A 13,116-nucleotide genomic window follows, 5' to 3' on the forward strand; every position below is an offset into this window, starting at 1 on the left:
ATTAGCCCTGAGCTAACTGCTGCCAATCCTCCCCTTTTTTGCTGAGGAAGACTGGCCCTGAGCTCACATCCGTGCCCATCTTCCTCTACTTTATATGTGGGACACCTACCACAGCATGGCATGCCGAGCAGTGCCATGTCTGCACCCAGGATCCAAACTGGCAAACCCCGGGCCACCAAATCAGAACGTGTGAACTTAACTGCTGCGCCACCGGGCCAGCCCAACCCCAGCTTTTTAACAGTGCTTCCCATTAGAAAACTGACCCTATAGTCTGAGATACTCTCTGATTTCAGCAAAGGTCACAATGGTGCCCAGTGCAAGCTCCCAAGATGATGACTCATTAGTCCATCGTGGAACACACCTGCAAGACCAAAATGGCAGGGCCACAGGTTACTTCCAACCTCTAGAAGCTCTGGGATGGGCTAGTCTACCTTCACCACCATTACAGCACAGTATGGCCTCACCCTTGCCCCATCACTGCATTTCCCTTTGGAGTTTCTTGGTGTCCTTTCTTGCCTGTCAAAGAAGTTCTAATAATGTTGAACTTCAAAAAGATGGAGCCTGCCCTCTCCTTCTAGGAGGTTTCTTGGACCCTATAAAAATGTCTCCACTTCTTTCTCTACTAGCAGTGACACAAAGTAAGGATTATCGGGAGAGCAGCTTGCCTTAAGTTAGAAAAGGATTATTCCTTCCTTAGGGCCATGGGTGTCTATCTGTCTCTGACTTAACTAAGAGGTAGGGGCCATTCTAGTGCTTTCTCAAACAGCCAGCAGGCTCCTATTTCCCAGGAGCTTTTCCTAAAGGTCTACCTTACCGGTCTCTTCTCTCTCTCTCCCCTCTCCTTTCCTCCCTTCCCGCCTCTCCTTCCTCTCCTCCTCCTCCTTGCTCTCCTCTCTTCCTTCTTCCCTCTCTACCTCTTTCTAAGTATATATATGCTAATAATGTTAATGAAAGGAATCAGTCGTGCTTATATGCCTAGATTTTAAGTCATGAAAGAATTTGATCTTTATAGTCACTCATCTTGATTAAATACATCCAGAAACCTGAATTTATGAACCTTAAAAATTAAGGAGCCACTGATTTCTAACAGTTATTCCTGCTAAATATAAAATCCACGGTCAGTCAAATTGCTCACTGAGTCCTACACTTTTCTTCCTTGATAGATATCAGAATGAAGGAAGCTGCTTTTCGCAAGAGGTAGAAATACAGGACCAGATTCGGTTACCACTTCTCTGAATTGAAGAATATGTTGACTTTCACGTCTTCTGAGAACGACTTCAGGCATCGCTTCCTATGCCTGAAATGGCAATAGTGAGAAACCTATGCATCCAGCAGTTTGAACAGGAAGTCACAAAATTCTCTGTGGGATGGTTTTCGTGTTGCATAATTTATTTGTGTCTTGGTCAAGAAGTCTCCTTCTGAGATACTTGCAAATTGCCTATTACCTTTAAGGCAATATGGCCATGGAGCAAAGATGTTGAGCAGTAGCTAGGAATGGGCATCCAGATGGCTCTCATAGTGGATTTCACTAGTGTAAACAATTTTCATTGTTGTTTTATAGATTATGTGCAATAACGAAAGGAACTTAGGTAAACCAGTAAAAATCACCCCATGAAAGGCGTAAAATAAAATAAATTAAGCATAATCAAAATACATTTTCCTCAATGCAAAAAAATCTGTATAGCTATAGTTTAGTATGAATAGAAAGGATCTAGTGTGTGCTTTGAATCCAGTGTGTCTGGGGCCATATCCTGGCTCTACCATTCAATGAGCTCTGGGACACAGAATCTCTCTGTGCCATGCTCGGTTATTGTGAGAATTTGTGAGTCTCAAATGTTAGCTATAGTCCTTTTGATTAGAAAGAAATTCACCAAAATTGCAACATATTTTTTCTTTGGGCATGGAACCATAAATGACTTTTAATTTTCCTACTTAGGAAAATTTCCTAAATGGTCTTTAGTGAGCAGGTATCATTTCCAAATGAGGAAAAAAATCCAATGATTTCTAGTTCATTCTGGTAATAAGTTATTCCTACTTTTATATCATAGGGCTCAACTAAAGTCTTAATAATAGACTTCTATTTGTGAGTCATTAGTTGAATGTATTATTCATCCATCTATTCACCCATCCGTACTAGAACGACAATGGTGGGAGATACAGAGACAGATAAAAAGTGTAGATTTCTGCTTCTAGGTGTTCATAGTCTTGTTAGGAGGCTCGGCATGGATAAGAAAACAGGTTTTTATGACAGCGTGTGATCAGTGCTGAAATCAAAATGCTGTGAGTTGGGTTCTATTCAAGATGGCAAGGTAGGAACATCCCAAACTCACCTCCTCCCACGGACACACTGAGTCCACAACTGCATATGGAACAATTTCTTCTTAAAAAAAACAAAAGCCTGGGGCTGGCCAGGTGATGCAGCGGTTAAGTTCACATGTTCTGCTTCGGTGACCCGGGTTCGCTGGTTGGGATCCCGGGTGCAGACATGGCACCGCTTGGCAAGCCATGCTGTGGTAGGCATCCCACATATAAAGTAGAGGAAGACGGGCACAGATGTTGGCTCAGGGTCAGTCTTCCTCAGCAAAAAGAGGGGGATTGGTGGCAGATGTTAACTCAGTGCTAATCTTCCTCAAAAAAGAAAAAAGAAGCAAAAGCCTGGCTGAGTGACAAGTACACAGTGGGCAAACGAAAAGAAAACCTCATTGAGGCAAGTACGAGAGGCTGGGACACAATGTTGTGATAAACCCCACTCCCCAGCACAGCAAGGCACAACTGGGAAGGAACTCAGACCCGGAGCTTCTCCCTGAGAAGGAAGGGGTTCAGACCCCACCTCGAGCATCCCAGTTTTGAGGATGCACATTTGAGAGACAAGCCCCCAGAACATCTGGCTTTGAAAACCAACAGGGCTCATGTCCCAAGACCCACAGAAGCAGCCATCTGAGAAGCTGCTCATAAACAGCTCTGGCTGAGACTCACCCCAGCGCTCAGCTCAGAGGCAGCTGATTACCCAGACTTAGGTGAACAAGGCTTACCTGCTTATGTTAAGTCCTCAGCTGGCGGGGCAGGTATCTAACTTAACACGCACATTCAGGAGCCTGCTGGAACACTCTCAAAGTCAGAGTCGGGCTGGCACCTTTCTTCCTGCTCTCCCTCTGCGTGACCCTGAGCACTGGTGTCTCCTGGAGGGACCTTTATACCATCTGTTTTTTTTGGCTGCCACACAGCGGACACTGCTTGATCACCTACGTAGAGCTTGCGTTTCTGGGCTCAATGGCACTGTAGCCATCTGAGATACAGTTCTTGGTAGGCTGTCACCCCCAGGGCACTGCACAGACCAGAGCACACACCCAAGTCTTTCTGTGGAGGAGGCCTCTGCCTTTCCTGGAGCTTTGACTTAAGGGGCAGGCTTCAGGTTTTATACATATTTAGTGGCCTAGGAGCTTCTCTCTAGAAAGTAGGCTGTGGACACCATCTTGGTCCTCTCCCTCTGCCCTGATCCAGCTCACTGCTGCCCCCAGGAAAGAGTTTATGCAGTCTTCTGGAGCACTGATTTCTGCAACTGCCACTCAGGGAATGCCTCCAGATTGCCTTGATGACTAATGGGGCTTAAGCTTGCAGTCTGCAGAACAGTATATATTTGTGTATTTTGTAAAGCTGATGCCTGAGGATCTGGCTTCCAGTCAGCCTGAATCTAGGTGTTGAGATCTTCCCCTTTGGGATGCTGACAGGTCTCGGCACACCCTTGATAGTATGAGTTATTAAAAATAAAATATGCTGCTTGGACAAACACAAAGTTTTGAGAGACAACCAAGAACTGAGGCAGAATTGAACAACACAGTTCATCTTCTACATGAGGCCACACCTTCAAGACGGGGGTGGGTGGTTGTTTGATCTACTGTATAAAAACAAATACACAGAGTCAAGCAAAATGAAGAAATGCAGGAATATGTTCCAAAGGTAAGAACAAGATAAAACCTCAGGATAAAACCTTAATGAATTGGAGATAAGTAATTTACCTGATGGAGTTCAAAATTGCAGGTGTACATTATAATTAGACATCTGTACACACTACAAAGTGTCACCTCCAAAAGTCCAGTTACAATCCATCACCCTACTGTTGATCCCCTCCACTCCATTCGTGTACCCTCCAAACCCCTTTCCCCTCTGGTAACCACGAATCTGTTCTCTGTATCTGTGAGTTTTGTGGTGTGTTTTCTTTTGTTTTTAGACTCCACATATGAGTGAAGTAATACTGTACTTGTCTTTCTTGTTCTGACTTATTTCACTTAGCATAATACCCTCAAGGTCCATCCATGTTGTTCCAAATGGCAAACTTTTGTTCTTTCTTATGGCTGAGTAGTATTCCGCTGTGTATTTATACCATATCTACTTTATCCAATCACCTATTGATGGATACTTAGGTTGTTTCCATATCTTGACTATTGTAAATAATGCTGCAATGAACATAGGAATGCATATAACTTTTCAAACTATATAATAATAATAATAATAATAATTTTTAAGAGTTCAAAGTAATCACCATAAAGATGCTCACTGAACTGAGTAGAAGAATGGATGACCACAGTGAGAAATTCAACAAACAGATGAAAAATATAAGAAATTGCCAAATAGAAGTCCCAGAACTGAAGGATATAAGAATTGCACTGAAAAATACACTAGAGGGGTTCAGCAGCCAACTAGATGAAGTAGAAGAAAGGATCAGTCAACTCGAAGATTGGGCAGTGGAACTTAGAGCAGCAAAAAGAAAAAAGAATGAAAAGAAGTAAAGATAGCTTAAGGGACTTATAGGACAACATCAAACAGCCTAACTTCACATCATGGGCTCTCAGAAGAATAGGGAGAAAAAGGGGCAGAAATCTTATTTGAAGAAATAAGGGCTGAAAACTTCCCTGACCTGGGGAAGGAAATAAACTTCCACATCCAGGAAACTCAGGGAGTTCCAAATAAGATAAACCCAAAGAAACCCACACCAAGACACATTATAATTAAAACGTCAAAAGTTAAACACAGACAGAGAATATTAAAAGCAACCAGAGAAAAACAATTTGTTACATACAAGGGAACTTCCATAAGATAATAAAGAGATTTTTCAGCAGAAACTTTACGTGCCAGAAGGGAGTGGCTCATTATATTTAAAGAGCTGAAAGAAAAACTTTCGACCAAGAATACTCTTCCCAGCAAAGTTATCATCTAGAAGCGAAAGAGAGATAAAGAGTTTTCCAGATAAGCAAAACTTAAAGGAGTTCATCACTAGTAAACTGGCCTTACAAGAAATGGGTGTTTTTTTCCCTAAGATTGGCACCTGAGCTAACATCTGTTGCCAATCTTTCTTTTTTTTTCCTTCTTCTCCCCAAAGCACTCCAGTACCTAGTTGCATATTCCAGCTGTAGGTCCTTCTGGTTGTGCTGTGTGGGACGCCACCTCACTGTGGCCTGATGAGCGGTGCGATATCCATGCCCAGGATCTGAACCAGCGAAACCCTGGGCCACTGAAGCAGAGTGCACGAACTTAACCACTCGGCCACAGAGCCGGCCGCACAAGAAGTGTGAAAGCAACTTCTTTTAGCTGAAAAGAAAAAGGGTGCTATTAGTAACAAGAAAACATATGTAAGTATAAATCTCACCAGAAAGGTAAATATATAGTAAAGGTAGGGGATTAATCACTTATGAAGCTAGTGTGAAGGTTAAAAGGCAAAAGTAGTGGGGCCGGCACAGTGGTGTAGTGGTTAAGTTTGCATGCTCTGTTTCAAAGGCCTGGGGTTTGCTGGTTCAGATCCCAGGTGCGAACATTGTACCGCTTATGAAGCCATGCTGTGGTAGGCATCCCACATATAAAGTAGAGGAGATGGTCATGGATGTTAGCTCAGGGCCAGTCTTCCTCAGCAAAAAGAAGAGGACTGGTGGGTGGATGTTCGCTCAGAGCTAATCTTCCTCAAAAAAAAAAAAAAGATAAAAGTAGTGAAAATAGTTATGATTTCAATTATTAGTTAATGGATACACAAGATAAAAAGATGTAAAATGTGACATTAAAAACAAAAAGTGACGGGGGCTGGCTCCGTGGCCGAGTGGTTAAGTTCGCGCACTCTGCTGTGGCGGCCCAGGGTTCGGATCCTGGGTGAGGACATGGCACCGCTCGTCAGGCCACGTTGAGGCGGCGTCCCACATCCCACAACTCGAAGGACCTGCAACTAAGATATACAACTCTGTACGGGGGCGGGGGGGATGGATGGGGGGAGAAAAAGCAAAAAAAAAAAAAGATTGGCAACAGTTGTTAGCCCAGGTGCCAATCCTTAAAAAAAAAAAGTGTGGGGGAGGGTAATGTTCAGCTTTAGAATAGGATCAAATTTAAGTTGTCGTTAATTTAAACTAGACCGTTATAGATATTAGTTGCTGTATGGCCTATCCATTTTCTAAAAAAGATTGGCCTGATGTGAAAGCATCAGCTGTGCTCTCCGCAAGACGAAATGGGAAAACACAAATCACACAGACTCAGGGAACCAAAACTGCGTCTGATGGTCCCGGGGGCCGTGTGTCTGAAGTGAGTCTTGCTGCAGAAAGATAATCTGGCATTTAGAACATTCGAGCTAATTACTAAAAATGCTCCAGGCAAAAACTGCCTACCAACTTGTTTGGAATGGCTCTTAACTGTAACAAAATGTGTTCCATGGTCAAAAATGGCAGACCATGACTGAAGCTCACGTTGACTCCAACTCTACGGGTGGTTATTTGCTTCACTGCTCTGTGTAAATCTATGTTTCCTCTTCCCGCCATAACAAGTGACCACAAACCGAGTAGCATAAAACAGCACTAGTTTATTCTCGTATAGTTCTGGAGGCCAGAATTATGAAATGGATCTCATTGGGTAAAATCAAGGTGTTGGCGCGGCTCTGCTCCTTCTGGAGACTTCGAGGGGGAATTCCTTTTCTTGTTTTCCCAGTTTCTAGAAGCTCTATGCATCTATGCATTCTTTCCCTTTTGGCTCCTTCCCTGAATCCCTCAGACCTCGGCTTCCATCATCGCATCTTCTCTAACTGACTCACATGCTGCCCTCTTTAAGGACCTAGTGACTACCTTGGGCCCACCCAGGTATTCCAGGATAATTTCTCCATCTCGAGTTCTTTAACTTAATCGCAAGTCTGCAATTTTTTTTTTTTGCCAGGTGAGGTACCATATCCACACGTTCCAGGGATAAGGATGTGGCTGTCTTTGGGGGCAATCATTCTGCCTATCACAGTGTGTTTAAAAGAAAGTAGTATCCAATTCAGAATACTTCTTATGCTCAGCACCTGGGGGTCTGCCAAATCTGGAAGATGATGGAAATCATGACTAGAGAGGTACAGATGAATGACTTGAAAGTGCCAAGTAAGGATCTCAAGCAGTAGTGGGAAAGGCATAAAACAGGCTTGCCGATCTATTTACCCTTCCCCTTATGTGTTTGTTCAGAAAAATAAAAAAGTGCTGAAGATGCACGACTTTGAATTGATAAGCTAATGGAACTTCCTTGTGAGGACAGTTCTGGAAGACAGGAGCCCAAGTTGAATGAATTGATGGATATGAGCCCTTTACCCAAAATTCTATCTAAAGGTCAGAGCTTATAAATGGTAACAAATGAAAAAATCATATTAGTGAAAAAAGCTGCAATAAAAGGATATCTTTCATCTATTTAGTCTCAAAGCCCTCATGACTCCCTCACGTGGAGGGACTTCTTAAGTCTTAGAGGTCAATGCAATCATTGACCTTCCTCGCTTATTAGCACTTAGGCTGTTTCTGCGGTGATTCCAGGCACCATTGTAATATAAGTTGTCTGGGTGGGGAACACAGAAGCCCACCCTGGGACAAGGCTTCAAATACAAGGAGTTGACTCGGGTGGAAGGGTCCTTGGCAGGAGCGTGGGGGCAGTGGCAAGGAAGGGGGCCATGCAATAGATTATGCAGCAGCCAGATGCGGCTGCAGGTGATGGGAGCTAACTCCTGCTGGGGATTCTCTGGGTACCAGTGTGAAACACACACCTCAGTCTGATTCCTCCCGAGGTGGCAGGCTGCTGGGCCCTCTATACACTTCTGCCACATCAGTCATTGGCTGAGGGGTGCTCCCAGGGGCTGTCCTTCTTTGGCATTTCCCATCTACTCAGCAAGAGGCAAAGGACACCAAGGCAAGAGAAAGCCCTTGAGCCACACAATGCAGATGTGGCAGTTCACAGCGATGGTCTTGTAAAGTGGTAAAGGCTGGGGTGTGTGTTGGGGGGTGAGGGGGGCACTAGCATAACCACTGGAACAGTTTCCAATGGGTCTGTTTTTTCCCTGCCTAATGGTTATGCTAGCACAGTTAAAGCGTCAGGAAGAACAGGACCAAGACTAAGATGGATACCACTTTAATGCTTCTGCAGTTATATTTTAGAATAGAACAGGATTAAGTTTGATGGCTTTTGTGTTTCCAAACATTCAACTGAAGTTTTGCATTTTGAATTATTTTGTAGAATGACAAACATTTACATAATGTAGGATGAAACAATGAATTCTTAAAAGATGACATCAAATAATACAAAGAAGAAAGGCTAGTAAGCATAAATTTTCACTTTGTGGACTTCCTTGTCGTCACATTCCCTCTGTTTGTTGTAGTAATAGAAAGTATTGTCCCTTCTCTGAAGTTTCTTCACATATCCTGTCTCTGGCCACCGATCTATCTGCACATATCAAAAAGCAGAATACAAACTTTGAAATGCCAGTTTTATACAATATTTTACTATCAAATAGTTAAAAGTACAACTCATGTCAAAAAATCCAATGTAAGGGCCTGGCCCCATTGCCAAGTGGTTAAAGTTCCATGCACTCCGCTTCGGTGGCCTGGGTTCGTGGGTTTGGATCCCAGGGGTGGACCTACTCCACTCACTGGCTATGCTGTGGAGGTGCCCCACATACAGAGTAGGGGAAGATTGGCATGGATATTAGCTCAGTGCTGGTCTTCCTCAAGCAAAAAAAAAAAGAGGAAGATTGGTAATGGATGTTAGCTCAGGGCGAATCTTCCTCAGGAGAAAAAAATTAAATTTAAAAATACTGGAGCTCTTAGACACACAAACACACACACACACGAGACACATCAGAAGTTACAACCTTATACTGCAGAATAACTAGTTCAGTGCTTCTCTCTAGACCCCAATTTCTAGATTGAAATTTCTACTCAGTAGCCCAGTTAAAACATTCAAAATTATTTAAACTTTATTCTTCTTATGTTTACAAATGATCTCAAACATTATTGCTTCCTAATTTCTAAAAGTAATTCCCCAGGAGGAAATTAGGGCTACGCCCTGGCCCCATTCTGAAAGCCCCTCCTGCGATTATTGACGCTATAGCAGTGACTAAAGGAAGCATCTAGACTCGAGAAAGCTAAAGGTGCACGTGTGTCTCCTCATGTCCATAGTTCAAGTTTACCTTGAAACTCAATTTTAATAGACATTCGAGGTCATGAATATAGTCCTCAGCAATCTTTTCTCACCTTCTCTCTACCAGTCTTTCTTGAATGTCATATTAATTTGCTTACTTTATGGTTTGGCTCGATCTAGTTTGGACATTTTTCTCCCCTTCCTTGCTGAATTCATGTTATGCCTTCTTGGTCAAGTCAATGCACTTCTCTTGTTGTTAGATAAGTTCCTTCTGGATTGTCTGAGATGTACCCTATCATCGTCAAAAACCCATTATTCAGGTTTCACGGTCTAGAAAATCAAATCCTGTTCTTCAACACCATCTATACAAGCAGCGCTGGGCTTCTCACACTTCCCACTTATAAATCACAGCTCTCAAGTGGAATAGGAAAACCCCAAGAAGACAAAGGAACGCACATCCTTTATTTTCTAACAACTCATTTTCATTTTCTTCCCTTGTCTCATTTATTTAGGAATGAGCAAAAAGAGATAGCAGCGTATCTGATAAGCCTTGCCAGGCTTTCCTGCACACACATTATAGAAAAGAGTAATGCTTCCTATCGCTTCAGTCGAGCCAACCTTTTGTTGCTTCCATTGCCCTCTGCAGAGAAAGGAAGGTGTCCTCAAGATGCCGTTACAGCGCTCTTCCTTTGGGAGCCAGCAGCAGGTTCTCTTTCATTTACTAGGGCCCCGAAAACCATCTCTTTCAGTGGAGAAACAGTACAACTGCTGCTGCTTCAGAACACCCACAGCCCCTTTATATGGGATGAGCCTCCAAACAGCTATATTGGTTCTGTGTTCCTCAATCTCTAGGCATTTTCCTTTGATACCTCTTTGCTATTTCATAATTTTTTCTTCTTGGCTTTTTAGTCCATCGCTCCCATTCAATCTAGGAAACTTCATTCCTTAGTGTATGGTGGAGTGGAATGATAATGGTCCTCATATCCAGTTCTCAGTAGGGAGGGAGATGGGCAAGCCCTAATAGCGCTCATGAGGGTGAGTGCCGCTCAAGCCATGCAGACCACCGGATGCTGGTAGAGACAGGCCCATCAAGCAAGCTTTCAGTTACCATCCTATCTATCCTTTAAGGCCCACTGCAAATGCCTCTGGGAGCATAAAGGCTTTTTGGAGAATTGTCCTCATACGGAAGCGATTTTTGTCTTCCTCTAAGTTCCTGTACTTTTTTTTTAAGGCACATATCTGTGGACTTGTATAAGATTTATTTTTCTTGTCATTATAAATCTTCTATTCCAAGAACATAAGCATAATAAAAGCTATCATTCATTAAACACTGTTCATTGACTCAATAAATTATTATTGAGCACTATGACAATGTCAGGCACTTCACACAGACGATTTCATTTCATTCCTGTGACCATTTTCTACAGCAGGCACTGTCATTGCCATTTTACAGCTGAGCTCAGTGAAGTTCAGATCCTTGTTCAGGATTACCCAGCTAATGAGAGGGAAAGCCAGGACGCAAATTCTGGACAGACTAATTCCAAATCCTGTACTCTTCCCACGGGTCCTCTCAATTTCTTGAGGTCAGGCACTCGCTTACTGAGATTTTTATCCCCTAACGTGCTTGGCCCAGAAATTTGCACATGGTAAATACCCCAAAATTTATACTGAATGCAAAACCTTTCCATAATTGCCAAGTCATACAGTGAACACTCATACGTTTGATCTTCCCTATGCCACACACACACACATACACCTCTCAGTTGTTTATTGGGACTTCCTCTTTAAGGATGTTGTGTTCTCTTAAATCTGATTTCATCTCAGTCACAACAGTGTTGAACATGGGTGTGTAGATGCAACATGGAGATGCCTATATAATCACATTGCCTATATGATCCCAGATCTTATGCATCTTTTAGGGGCATCTCAATCGTAATGCAAGGTATGAAGCTTATTTTTGAACAGCACTAAAACTGCTAATGGTTGTGTTTTATCTGTTTAAAAGCCATAGATGATACAGCAATGAAGACTACCTTTTGGTAATGGGGACAGAGTAAAATGTTAGTAGATGTCAGAAGATGAATATATGAAAATCACAGTCATCAAATCTTTATTTGATCAGTATTTTTAACTTCATTCTTCACCAACCATAATAATATCTGTTAAATTAATGTCCATTAAGTTCAAGTGTTTATTACATTTTAGCTCTGTATTGCCTCCATGCTGTGGTGGCGGCTCACACAGAAGAACTTAGAAGTGTCTACAACTAGACTATGCAACTATATATTGGAGTATAGGGATGGGGAAAAAAAGGAAGATTGGCAACAGATATTAGCTCAGGGTGAATCTTTCCCAGCAGAAAAAAAAAAAAAAAGATTCATTTAACACAGCCCAGTTGCTCAACAAAAGCTGGATAGTTCTTAATGTTTCCATGCTGAGCCACCATCTCTTCCCCTAGTCTGAAAATCACTCTTGTGGGCCTCAGTCTCCTATCAATAAAATGAGAAAGCTGGAGTAGAATTCCCTTCACTTATTCTCTGGTCCTTTTTTTTTTTTTTTTTTAAGTACTTTTCACCATCTAACTCATTTTGAGTTCAGCTTTGTAGAGGCATAAATCTTACCATAGAAACTTGTTTCACTTGTTTATATTCAATTTCATCCCGATATCCTGCTTGTTGAAATCTGTACAGATTTTCTATCTCTTCTGACCATTTTTTGGCACGACTTATTGATTTTGGTTTCACATCAGAACTAGCCATGGCTACAGAAGTCTTTTTACCAGTTATTTCTGAAAGATGTTAAAATAACATTAATCGATAACATGACAGTGGTAATTTTGTAAGTCCTTTTAAGAATAAACAATACTAACATTTTTAAAAATTAGAGAGTCGAGGATCCCATTAAATACATTAAATTTTAAACATTCAATTCCAAGATTGGGAAGGATTCATGCTCTATTTTGGAGATAAAATAAATCCTGAAAGATACATAGAGAACTGCTTACTTCTTCATCAAGTAAAATTGCATTCAGACTTATGGAGTCATGTCCTAAATACTGTATACTAAATCTGGCATTCCCAGCAATAGTTTACACCTCTCTGAAATCACACTCTTACTTTTAACTGCTCAATAGATTGCCAAAATGTCCCAACACCATGCCATTTGAATATATTCAAAACTGCATCTCCCCGCCCATCAAGGGACGAATGGATAAAGAAGATGTGGTATATATACACAATGGAATACTACTCAGCCATGAGAAATGATGAAATCTGGCCATTTGTGACAACATGGATGGACCTTGAGGATATTATGCAAAGTGAAATAAGTCAGAGGGAGAAAGTCAAATACTGTATGATCTCACTTATAAACAGAAGATAAAAACAACAACACACAATCACATAGAGGCAGACATTAGATTGGTGGTTACCAGAGGGGGAAGGGGATGGAGTAGGGCAAAAGGAGTCTTTGGGTGGTGAACATGATGTAATCCACACAGGAATTGAAATATGATGATCTACACGTGAAATTTATATAATGTTATAAACCAGTGTTATCACAATGAAAAAAAAAAAAAACTGTCCCCCCCCCCCCCCCAAAAAAAAGGGATGTAAGATCAGTCTTCTCAATCTCCTCCCCTTCTTCTTCCTGGGAAACAACAGTTTCTTCTTTTTCCTTTTCTTGACCACTTGGAGATATCCCAGTCACTGCAGTCCA

At 42.0% G+C, this 13,116-nt stretch overlaps 2 protein-coding genes across 2 annotated transcripts in view; both read right to left on the reverse strand.

The window, feature by feature from the left end:
• The window catches only part of OLAH (oleoyl-ACP hydrolase), a 28,189-nt gene extending 24,633 nt beyond the window's left edge, over window positions 1-3,556 (reverse strand). Inside the window, exon 1 of the mRNA XM_046680053.1 lies at window positions 3,033-3,556. The gene's annotated coding sequence lies outside the window, so the exon portion shown is untranslated. The remainder of the gene's footprint in view (window positions 1-3,032) is intronic.
• A 5,018-nt stretch (window positions 3,557-8,574) lies between these two features.
• On the reverse strand, window positions 8,575-12,207 carry MEIG1 (meiosis/spermiogenesis associated 1). The gene is made up of 2 exons (XM_046678110.1): window positions 12,021-12,207; window positions 8,575-8,703 (listed from the first exon to the last, which is right to left on the reverse strand). Exons 1-2 carry the CDS (start codon window positions 12,156-12,158, stop codon window positions 8,575-8,577), a joined length of 267 nt encoding a protein of 88 aa, XP_046534066.1. The 5' UTR covers window positions 12,159-12,207.
• Between the last annotated feature and the right edge of the window lie 909 nt (window positions 12,208-13,116).

This window comes from Equus quagga, chromosome 12, assembly GCF_021613505.1.
Source record: "Equus quagga isolate Etosha38 chromosome 12, UCLA_HA_Equagga_1.0, whole genome shotgun sequence".
NCBI classification, from domain to species: Eukaryota; Metazoa; Chordata; class Mammalia; order Perissodactyla; family Equidae; genus Equus; species Equus quagga.

Bases quoted from the DNA above. Each gene is read 5' to 3' on its own strand.
- MEIG1 (XM_046678110.1), bottom strand. From the start codon at position 12,158: ATGGCTAGTTCTGATGTGAAACCAAAATCAATAAGTCGTGCCAAAAAA. The intron at 8,704-12,020 runs GTAAGATTTATG...TGATATGTGCAG, and splicing joins AAGTGAAACAAGTTTCTATG to ATAGATCGGTGGCCAGAGAC.